The sequence below is a fragment of the Culex pipiens genome, chromosome 3, assembly GCF_016801865.2.
Source record: "Culex pipiens pallens isolate TS chromosome 3, TS_CPP_V2, whole genome shotgun sequence".
NCBI classification, from domain to species: Eukaryota; Metazoa; Arthropoda; class Insecta; order Diptera; family Culicidae; genus Culex; species Culex pipiens.
In genome coordinates, this window is record NC_068939.1 from 79,324,990 (window position 1) to 79,337,032 (window position 12,043).

At 37.8% G+C, this 12,043-nt stretch overlaps 1 protein-coding gene across 3 annotated transcripts in view; it reads right to left on the bottom strand.

The window, feature by feature from the left end:
* Positions 1-217: 217 nt before the first annotated feature.
* LOC120422641 (sodium-dependent dopamine transporter) overlaps positions 218-12,043 on the bottom strand; it is a 45,661-nt gene continuing 33,835 nt past the window's right edge. For all 3 annotated transcript variants that reach the window (XM_039586141.2, XM_039586142.2, XM_052709545.1), the window contains 6 exons: positions 3,925-4,059; positions 3,562-3,865; positions 3,120-3,497; positions 2,823-3,060; positions 2,538-2,766; positions 218-2,480 (listed from right to left, as the gene is read on the bottom strand). In XM_039586141.2, the coding sequence (XP_039442075.1) occupies positions 2,098-2,480; positions 2,538-2,766; positions 2,823-3,060; positions 3,120-3,497; positions 3,562-3,865; positions 3,925-4,059 (1,667 nt within the window). In that variant the 3' untranslated portion in view covers positions 218-2,097. The remainder of the gene's footprint in view (positions 2,481-2,537; positions 2,767-2,822; positions 3,061-3,119; positions 3,498-3,561; positions 3,866-3,924; positions 4,060-12,043) is intronic.

The following is a 12,043-nucleotide window of genomic DNA, read 5'->3' on the forward strand; positions in this document are numbered from 1 at the left end:
AGCACCATACTCTTTCAGGAAAGTTGTAAAGCACCTTCCAGAGCAATCAAATATGAATCCGGTTTAATATACATTCCATACTCCGATTTTTCGAATATCTGAAGTTCGATTATCCGAAGGTTTGTATTGGACTTCGGATAATCGTATCATTAACAAAAAATGGTTTAAAATATTTTAAGGCTTTTTTCTCTCGTTCGATAAGTAGAAGCACACCGAATCAGATTTCAAACTCAATCAACTTTATTACACAATAACGGTATAAACAAAAGTATAAAACTTAGCATAGATTTTTTTTAGTGAGCAATAGTCAAAGTATACAGTAGAAAACGTCACGCACGTTCAGTACGCGACAGCTGCAGTTAACAAAATACTGAGTATTCGTTGTTTTCTGTTCCTGACAATTTAATAACTCATAACTGTTACTCCTCATAAACTATCGAAACTGTTGGAACAAGCATCACTCATCTTGGTTTTGTTGTTGTCGGTCGGTTGGTACAGTAAGTTACTTTGCATTTCGTATTGTTGCTGCATTTATTACGATAGTGTGCTAAAGATTCTTTAGAAAAAGGGGAACACTAGTTGTTTATTAAGCTATTTCATGCTTCCAGTTTGAGCTTTTTGTTGGTGATTTATATATTTTAGTTTGTATAAAAGGGGAACACTTTGAGTTCTGGATTTTCATTGTTTTTTTTTAAGTTTTCCGACAACTGAGAAGAAACGAATGGACTGAAAGATAACCTTTATAAAAACATTCTAACGTTGCGTTCAAAATCAATAAGTCAAGCCAACCAAAAGCCAACATTCTGTGAGAATTTCTTCTATGGCTGAACGATGAATTTTTCACAGAATTTTAAATTATTTGCCTAAAACAGTTGTAATTTAACTTTTATAATTTTGCTCGGAATGCCTTTCAATGGCTGTCTGGAAAACATTCCTCAAACAATTTCCACTCAACTGAAAAAAAAAATAGAAAATTATAGCAATTAATCTATCCATTTCTTCCCAGCTATAAAGTTGTTGGTGTTTCAAATTGGTTACGTGTCCGTGCTTATTTCCGGCAATTAACATGATTTTATTTCTCACAACAATAACCCAATCTATCGGTTTAAAAGCTACGTAGCAATATGGTTTGTCTATAGCTTTAAGTGTTCGTATGGTATCGTAGACGTGTTCTTCAGTTCATAATCACACTGGAGTTTCGCTAACAGATTTTACTTATTTTTTTTGCGTTTATCCCAGAAAAGCAGCATTAACTGGTTTGCTATATAAATGGGTAAGTTCAGCGTTCTATCCAATTTAGTTAACTTTAAACTGTATACTGCAAGAGTAACTTTCTTCCAACGATGTATAGAAATGAAACGCTCTGCCAGCAAGTGAGTGGATAGTTGCCTTCCACGCGAAGCTTTATGGCTGTTAAGCTCCACGTGGACGGTGCAAAGCTTTCAACTCACCACCGGCAGTGGCATAAAATAACGTTTTAAGCGTTACAGCGACGACGGAAGAAACAGAGAGCGTTATTTAGCTTGTGCTAAGTTAAGCGGAGAGCTTAGTCGGGATACACAACGTGGCAACTTATCTATAGCTCTATAGTTGTGTCTTCGTCGCAGCGCGGTAACTTGAATATTTTATCTATCATCAACGGCCACATAAAACTGGTAACAATTGTACAAATTCTGTTCTGTTATCATAAATCGGAACCACCATTTATTTTGCGTCCCAGCACAGCCTACACGGCGAATTATGTACATCTTGTAGGATTTGGTTTGTGCGAGCAGAGGGCCGTTTCAACGATAAACTTTAAATATGATTCAATTCGCTTGTTGATTACCTCCTTTGAAATCGTTTCGATCTATTATCTATACAGCATGTATTTGTATTTGTTTGCTTAACTTTAATCTTATTTTAAGATTCTAGCGCTTCGCTAATCCCGTTCCACTCTAGGAGTGTTTTCATCTTCAAACAATTGGGCTTATCTCCTAGTTGTCGCGCAATTATAGCCCACACACAAGTAACTATTACAGTACAAAAAAGACGGCCTTCCCGAGACCTCCTTCCTCAAACAAAGTAAATATCAAACTTCAACGAGAATGATTGCACTCAAACTTCTTCGCCCTCGTCCGAGTTGGTCAGCCGGACCTGGGCCGGCTCGGTCGTAACGCCGTTAACGGCCATCTGCTGATCACGCCACGGCGTCGTCAGGATCTTCATGCGCTGCAGGAAGGTTCCCGGTGTCACGATCAGCTTGTAGCAGGCCACCAGCGGGATCATGATCATCGAAGAGCCGGCGATGCACCAGCCGAGGGCGTTTGCCCACGGTGGGTAGACGTAGTCCTCGTAGCTCAGTGGTTCGTACCCGATCAGGCCATAGATGATGATGAAGAGCAGGAAAATCGGCGCTACGAACTTCCAGCAAACGCGCCAGTAGATGCCTGGCGCGAAACCGATCATGTCCTTGATGTCGTCGCAGAAGCGTTGCGTTCCTGGGAATGGGAGGGTTTCAAAAATGTTCTCTTTTAGAAGTAAAAAAGAATTCTTACCATAGATCCACGACACCGCAATCGCCTCAAACAACACCGCAATCAGTATCGAGTAACCGGCCGCGTACCGATCCAGCAGCTGGAAGAAGTAGAATCCACCCTGGGTACAGCTTGCCAGCCCAACGACAAAGTAAAGCGAAAACAGCCCGGCCACAAAGATCTCCCGATTTCGGCCAATCTTCGGGAACTCATCGCTGAGCGCCGTAATGATCGCCTCCGAACCACCAAACTGTAATTTTGATTAATTTTTAATGTTTCTCTTAAAAGTTGTTTAAAAGTGCTTACCGAGCTATCCAACCCGAGCGTCAGCAGCATCATGAAGAAGATCAACGCCCAGAAGATGCTACCGGGCATGGTCGCGATCGCGGCCGGGTACACGACAAACACCAGTCCCGGACCTTCGGTGGCCACGTCCTCGATGTTCTGTCCGCTGGAGTGGGCCATGTAGCCGAGCACGGAGAAGATCACAAAGCCGGCCACGAAGCTGGTCGCCGAGTTGATGAAGCTGGTCAGGATGGCATCTCTGAGAGGGAAATTGATGTTTTACAACCACATGTTGACTTGAAGAACCTTAAACCTTACTTGTAGACATTGTTGTGATACTTGTTGTACGAGGCGTACGCCAGCAGCACTCCAAAGCCGGGTCCCAACGAGAAGAACACCTGCGTCGCAGCGTCCACCCAAACCTCCGCCTTGAAGATCACGTCAAAGTTTGGACTCAGATAGTACTGGATTCCGGAGGCCGACCCGGGCAGCGTGATGCCACGCACCAGCAGAATCAGCAACACAGCGTACGGAAACAGGGCCGTGAACCAGACCACCTTGCCGGAGGTGCTGATGCCCTTCCACAGCGAGAAGTAACACACCAGGTAGACCACCAGCAGACAAACGGCCATATCCCACTTGATCGTGCCCAGGTCGTGGATGCCGTCACTCTTGTCCAGCTCCAGGATGAACCGACTGCAAGAAAGACCACACTTTTACTTCAAACATCTCAAAACAACGACCCCCACGCCCTCCTTACTTGAAGTACTCGGACGCTGCGGACTGAAACTTGGTCTCGTTGACTGCGACCACCGCCGAAGTCAGCGTAGCATTCACCCAGGACCCGTTGATGGACGCCGCCGCCGCGTCTGCTGCTGCCGCGGTCCTATTCGGTCCCCCAAACTCGAACGGCTTGCAGAGGGCCGTGTTCCATTCGTTGTTGCACAGGGTCCACGGCAGGTGGTCCGTGAAGGACGCGAAAAAGAACCGCAGCGACCACGCGATGATCACGTTGTAGTAAAAGTCCACGTAGAACGCGATCAGCACGACCGCGTAACCGATTCCTGCAAGTGGACAGCGTCAATATAGTTTGAGATCTTCAAGGTGTTACATGGTGACTTACCCTTAAAGAGGGGAACCAACCGGCCCCAACAGGTGATGGCACCCTTCCGATTGAACTGACCCAACGCGAGCTCCATGTAGAACAGGGGAATGCCACCGACCACCAGCATGACACCATAAGGAACGAGGAAAGCACCTGGAAGAAGAAAATAAGCGATAAGTAGCGTCTTTCAATTATAAAAAATTTGGTACCGCAACAAGTATAGGTTATCGCCTAAATTTTACAGTTATCACAGTTTTATTTAAAAAAAGTCGATTTTCCCCCGTTTTCGTCATTTGTCCTTTTCCGCGCGCAGCGCGTCGAAAAACATGGTTTTTTTTCAAAAAATCGTATCTCGAAATATTGTAAACATAACATCACCATTTTTTGATATGTTATGTAAAATTTTCCGAGGAATCCAATAAAAATATTTTCACACATAGGCTCTTTGGTCCCAAGACCTTCAAAACAGCATTTTAAGTTTTCATTCGACCTTTTCAAATGTTAGGCTAGATATTTGAAACATCTAACTATTTTTCCTTAAAAGCCTATCTAATACCCTTTCGTTTGCGTCCAAAACAGCTAAAATTGGTTGAAATGGTGCGGATTTTTTGAAAAAATTGTTTTTTGCTAAAATCGAAAAAAGGCCATTTTACGGAACACCCTTACACGGCGTAGGTCACCCTAATGGCCAAACAAAAATTACGGGTCTTATTATTTCGGCCAAGGAACCCCCAGAAAAATGTTGAGAGTTTCCGTGGGGAATTGGTCTATAATTACATGAAAATTTTCACAAAAATACGTATTTTTCCTGTACAGTCCAGACTCAACTATCCGAAGCCTCGATTATCCGAAGCCTCGATTATCCGAAGTTCGTTTATCCGAAGGTTTGTATGGAACTTCGGATAGTCGAATCATTACCAGAAAAATGTGTTTTTCTTTTTTTATTTTCAAATTCGAGTTCTGCAACTGCAATCTAGTCTGGACCGTATTTTGAAAATGCAATGCTTCTCTAAAAATATTAAAAAGTATTGTTTCTGCTATACTGCCGTTCTACGCATAATTGTCACATGTCAGTTTTGGACGATTTTGACTTTATGACATTTTTAAGTTTAGTTTGATGTGTACTTTAAGGAAAACACATAAAACATGGTACTTTGTTCGGAAACTCATTAAAAACAACACCAAGTCTGTTTGTCCCATCGTTAAACTTCTACGCATAATTGTCCCACCAAATACTTTCTTACACGGAATCATTAGTTTTACTAAGCATTATGTCTTGTTTACCTTTTGTATAGCAAGAGAATCACAAATAAGGGTGATAAAATGCTAACTGGTGCGATTAGGGACACATAGGGCTAACAGGAACCCACGGGACAATTATGCGTAGAAACACAGAAATCAGTCGAAAAATTTCAATCGCTTTTTTCTCAGTTGCACTTTTTTGAACATGGGACAATTATGCGTAGAACGGCAGTATAGGGGTAACAAATGACCGGGATTTTTTCATACATTTCGATAGTAATAATATTTTTTGTGATATACTCACAATTTTCACAAAACTAAGTATTTTCTAAGAAATACTAAAAATTAAGGTTTTTTACAATATGGGTATCAAATGATCGGAATTTTTTCATTCATTTCGAAAGATATAACACAAAAATCACAAAATTACGTATTTTCGACAAAATCACTAAAAATTTATTGTTTTGCCTTCCTCGATTAAAATGATGTCCGGGTCCATCATATGACACGTCGTTAGTTGAATTATTGAAAGACATTTCAAATTAGAATAAAACATTGAAAATCTGGCAACCCTTATGTTATGAAAGTAATGAGCACTTAAGTGTTATTTATACACATTTTAGAGGCCGAATCTAATATATTTCGATGGAAACAGGATCAATCATGCGACCTATCGTTGGGTGCGTAATCAAAAGACCTATCCAACGAGTCCAAAAGATCAATGACTATAAAATGTGAGGAAGGCATCAACCACATTACGGTGGATTAGGTAACGTTTTATAATGCAATACAATTTTTGAAACACTCTAAATTTTCACAAAACTACGTATTTAAAAAAAAATCTAAAAATTGCAGTTTTTTTTCAAACAAAAAAAATTAAAACTGAAATTTTGAGTTTTCAAAAGTACGTAGTGCTGAGAAAATTTGGAGTATTTTTTCGAATTGTATGATTTTTTTGGAAAAAGACGTAGTTTTGTTAAAATTTAGAGTATTACACAAAATATATTATTTCTAGCGAAATGTATGAATAAATCGTGATCGATAAATCGCTTAAATTTATAGTATTTTTTTGGAAAATACGTAGTGTTGTGAAAATTTTGGGTATTTTCAAAAAAGTGTGGTATAACGTTCGAAATGTATGAAAAATTTCCTATCATGTTATACTTATATAGCAAAATCAATCATTTTGAGTATTATTTCGAGAAAAAATTGCATTTTCAATACATAAGAAAAGAACGTATATTTGTGAAAATGTTCATGTAATTATAATTGCACTGGATAACTGACACTATCCCAATTCTATAACACTATAACTTTTTAATGTTTGGATGATTTTTCATAGGAGGACCAATGTCTTCCATATAGCCAAAATCCCATAAGCTAGGACTTGTACGTAATTCAAATGAGTTTTTTTTTCGGTATCTCAGGATTGAAATCGAATTTTGGGGATCAGTGAAGGTCGAAAGTTTAGGCATTGCACAAAATGGTTTTCTTAACTCAATTTGGCCTAAACTGCACGTACAATAAGATAGCTCGACAGCGACAATCTGTTCTTCCCAGAAATGAGCGACACAAAGTACAAATTTTCATGTGTGGGGTGTATAGTTCTAATGTATTCAACTTTATCTCATAAATTGTTTCAACATTTGCCTTAGAGAGGAAACGCTTTTGAGATGTACACTTTTCCGTCGTAGCTCACGCACTTGGAAGAATACAAGATACCTTATATTTTTGTAGATTAATTGTTATTTAAACTAACTTGAATCTTTAAAAAGCCTACAAAAGTATTGCGAATTAAATGGTGTCGCAGGGTGGTGTCGCATTTGATGAAAAAAAAGTATATAAAAAAAGCATTTGTTTACCTACCTATCTTTATTTATTCTTGATTCGAATATCCGAAGTCCCATAAAACCTTGGGATATTCGAAACTTCGGATAATCGAGGCTTCGGATACTCGAGTCTGAACTGTATATGCATTATTTGTATAAGTTACTATGTGTGTACATCACACCAGGTCACACCCCCACACATATGCTTTATGATTGCGATAAGTGTCCCGCTTAAGTCCTTTCACGCGTTCGTGTGTAATAATGTGTGAAAAATGGAAAGCAATCACCGAAGAGGGGTTACTCAGCTCTCCTTTTCTCTGGAAAAAATGAAAAGAAAAATAATAACGACACGAACGAAGAAGGTGTTAGAGCGTGGCCCGTGAAAAGGGGGCTTGGCTCAAAGTCAGTCCAAGTCAGTCGTCCGCTAAGGCAAAGGAGGAAAATGTTGGCGGCACTCTTGTCCGTGGGGTTTGACAATGATGGCAAATTTTCCCTCAAAACGGCTCTTCACGCTGTATAGCGGAGAGAGAGCCCGCGTCAAGTGCCGGTGAAATGAGAGTGCTTTAAAATTGAAATAAAAGCTGATGCTGGATGGAAGGACCTTTCAGAGGGGGAGGAGGAAGATGCAACGCCACCGCCGAGGAAATGCTACAAGAAATGGGGTCATTTTCACGTTTTGCCCCGGCTTATGTCGACCAGCCCCGAAGATTGCTGTCAATATCAAGTGGGAAAGGGAAAGAGATGTGGGAAATATGCTTCTTGCCTAGATGAGCATCAGAAAGGACGCGTCAAGAAGGCAAGCAAGGAGGATGTCCTTTTTAAGGAGAAGCACTTTGGGCCGCTATTCATACAGCGTACAACACTGGTTGCGTCGCGTAACAATAGGAAGGAAAAAGGCAACACAAAAAATCGGTAATGCTTTTAAGTAATATTCGATTGTGAATGATTGCCGGGAAGTGTGCCAAAGAGCCACGCTGGGAAATTGTCGTGAACGTTAAGGAAATGTGGAGGAAGAAATTCGTTTTCACCTTTTTGAAGATAACATGGTTGATTGATTTTTGAAGTTGTTTGGTTGATCTCCAATTTGAAAGTGACGATTCTCAAGAATTTGCAATTCCCGGAATTCAAGAGTCGGATTTTTGTATATTTTTAGAGTTTCCAGGTTTTGGATGTCAGTAATTTTGCTAACTTATCGCACATCGCTTTTGACGTTCCGAGAAAAACGCGTTTTAATGTTTGACCTTGAATAAACAAAATCGCGAGAGAAAAAAATGTAAACAATAACAAACACGTTTTGTGTGGTTGATCATTATGTGCATTATCCTGAAGGTTGGTTGAATTTGGTTGCTGGAGTCCCGAGTTATAATTACAAATATTTACGGTAGTCGAGCTCGTACTTGTGTCAAACGCGTTCTGACCTGAAATCATTTTGCCCTTTGTCGCACTTACATCAATTTTCAGGCTGTGTCAAGATAGCACGACAAGATTGAAACTTCTTTCATATGAAAAGTGACAAAAATCTATGGAGTTTTCTGATTTTTATTGAATATCTCAGGACTGAAATCAAATTTTGGGGATCTGTGATGTTCAAAAGGTGAGGCATTGTGAGCTGCACAAAATGGCGTTCTTAACTCAATTTGGCCTAAAATTGACGTGCGACAAGTTAGCACGACAGCAACGAAATGATAAAATATAAATTGGGAGATTTTTTTTCAAAGGTCCGTAAGCTATTTCGTTTCATATGTTTATAGGACTTTCTCCACATAAAAAAGCTCTAGAAATATTGTCTGATGCATTTGAAGACTTTTCATTGATTTTTTTTTTATTTGGATAAGACATTTTTCATTCATTCCTTACGTCGAAATAAGGAATTTTGCATCATTGATTTCCCCATACAAGTCAATACAAATTTGAGGTTTTCCATACAAAATTGTTATGAGTCATAAACACGGCGTATTTTCTGGGCAACCTTAAGGAGAAAAAATAGTCATCGCTTCTTTTAAATGTGTATTATAGGAAATATTCTCAGCTTTCCAATGCTTCTATGAGCGAAATGATTCATCGAGAAATTTCTGAGATATCTTTGTTTTAAGTTTTTTGTTCTAAATTCCTTTATTATTTATTGGGAACTTTTTAAAAACAGTTTGTGAAACTTGTCAAATGATGTGTTTCATGTGGCATTTACTCATCAAAATGTGCAAAATAAGATAAGAAACAACTCTGTAGAAGGGTGCAAAACGCTTATCATTTTTAAAATTAAGTTAAACTGAGTTTTTGAATATGTGGAACATATTTAGAAATGAATAACCGTATGAAAACCGTATTGTAATGGACATCACACCGTCTTTTCAGACTGAATTTACTAACTAACGGGACAAACACAGAACACCCAGAGGAGATGGGCGGGAATCGAACCCGGGCCCCTTAGCATACATGAGGGATCGGCAGCCGAAGCCGCTAACCACCGCGCCACGGGGTCCTCCTCCACAAAATGTATTTTTAAAAGAATTAATAGATTATTACATATTTTTTGTGAACAAATATCACTCGTCTGCTCAGATTTAGCTGATAAATCCGATTTTTTTTGCAAGTTTGAGTTTGATATGGGTATTAGATTTTTATGAAAAAAAATAACACATTTCCTTAACCAAATATTTACCAGTTGCATGAATATAACACATGTTTTATACTCGAAATTGAACTACAAATTACTGTCGCAAACTTCAAGAGAAATACTTTTCGTGAAGATATTTTTTTAACTTTTCTTATATGGAATGATCAAGGAATCGACAATATTATAGAAGTCTTATAAATTTATCTTTTATGTTTTACATTTTACAAATACTTTGACTCTTGTTCAACTAGTTTGGAATGGAAGTTTCTGTTTGATTTTTTTTCTATTAAATACTATTTAATTTTGATTTAAACAATAAAAATGTTTGTGACGATGTTTTCAACATTCAGAGTTAAAACACACGAATTTTACTCCTACTTTTAAATGCTTTTTCAACAGAAAATCATTTTATATTTTTTTTCTTTATTTTATACTTATAAGAATATGACTTTTGAAGTTTGCAACAGTAATTTGTAGTCCATTTTCGATTTTAAATCATGTTTTGTATCCATGTTCCAGGTTCATATTTGATTAAGGAAATATCATATTTATTCATAAAAATGCAATAATAACCTTAACAATCTCAAATCAGCCAAAAAATCGGTTGTATCAGCTAAATCAGAGCAGACACGTGATACTTGTACACAACAATTATGTAATTATCTTTTGATTCATGTTAAAAACATATCTCTCCACGGTTTTATGTTTTTAATTGCACATATTCAAAAACTCTGTGAAAAAAATATTTTCAAAATATTTACCGGTTTGCAACATTCTAAAAGTTGTTTCTATTATTATTTACACATTTTGATGAATAAATGACACATAAAACACATCATTTGACAAGTTTCCAGAACTGTTACTCAAAAGTTCCCAATAAATAAATTAAATCAAATTCCGAATGAACACAACAAAAAATTCGAATTAAGTAACACTTAAATCACTAAAAAATCTATTTTATGAAAAATTCTGAGGTATTTGGATTAAACCAATTAAATGGACAAAACGTTCCCATTTTTTTTATTGACTTATAGTCATCCCTCATATTCGGAACAGTTTACAGATCGACCAATGATTAAAAAATAATAGCAAATCGACAATTGAACTTAATGATTCGCTTTTACCTTAATTTGAAAGCTTTTCTTGCGATCTTTCGAATGCTGTATCGAACAACTGCAAATTTTGACTTTTATAGCAAGTTTTTGAAGAAAAACTTTGACCCTTAAAAACCACAAATTCGGAACACTTTTTTCTTACGGATGTATATAAACTTTGGTTCTCTCCATGAGTAAATATTTTTTTAAAAATAATGACTTCAGGCACTGAAACCAACGATACTCAAGCATAGTTATGTTTTATGAATGGTCTGAAAACTTTTTTTTTGTATATATCAGTTAAATTCAGGTGTTTCACAATCGTGGGAGGCACAATAACATGCCACAATTATGGAACAGGCAATTTGGAGGCAGTGTTTTGCTGCTCTGAATGAAATAGTCTTGAGATGCAGTTTTTTTATTGTTCTCATCTTAATTGCCTTAAAAAACTTCAGCTACCAATATTTAAGTTAATGGGAAGTATTTGGAAGGAGCATCGTAACTTGATGTACTAACCAATTTCAAAAATAAATAAATTGTTAATTCGGAATGAATCAATCATTTAATTGAATAATTAAGATCAAAATCAGTTACGCTTAAACTAAAATTTTATGGCTTTAGAATTATTTATTTGTTCATTGTGCGTTTTATTTCGGCAACTTTTCAATCATTGCATTTGTGCAAAAATAAATTTTCAATTTGAAGTATTTACTACAAGATTAAATAAAAAATAAGCAAAAAGCAAAACAAATATTTTAAAGCCATAAATTCACTTTAAAAACACTCCCACAATACAAGAAAAAAATATCTAACAGATCCCTTTTTCCTCCCCCGCTTCACTCCATGTCCAGATCCATTACCCACTTGTTGAAAGCCATAATAATTTATAATAACACTGTTGCCCAAGTAAGATTTCGTTCGTCCAGAACGGTTGTGGTTCTTTCGCTCCCAAGACGTGTGTGATTTCTTCTACTCTGATGAGTCCTTCTATTTTTTGCCCCCGAAACGGTTAAGGATAAAGTCACACACACACACGCACAGCTAATCCTACCATCTAGAAGTCCCCCATCCTCCTCGGAACGAAATCGGAAGCTGGGTGGGAAAAGGCGTTGATGATGATGACAGATCAAGAACCGGGGAGGCGGGGACGTTGCGGAGTTTTGCAACGGATTCGCGGTCGAGTGGACACGAAGAATATGGATCAAACCACGTGGTGGTGAAAACGGGGAAATGTGGATGGGAAAACTACGCCAAGTGGAAAAACGGAAAAGAGGAAATTTCCGCTGCTTTCTTTTAAGCAACCGGTGGCACTCAACTTTTGCCTTCAGCTTTTCAGCAAGTGACACACCCCTCGGATT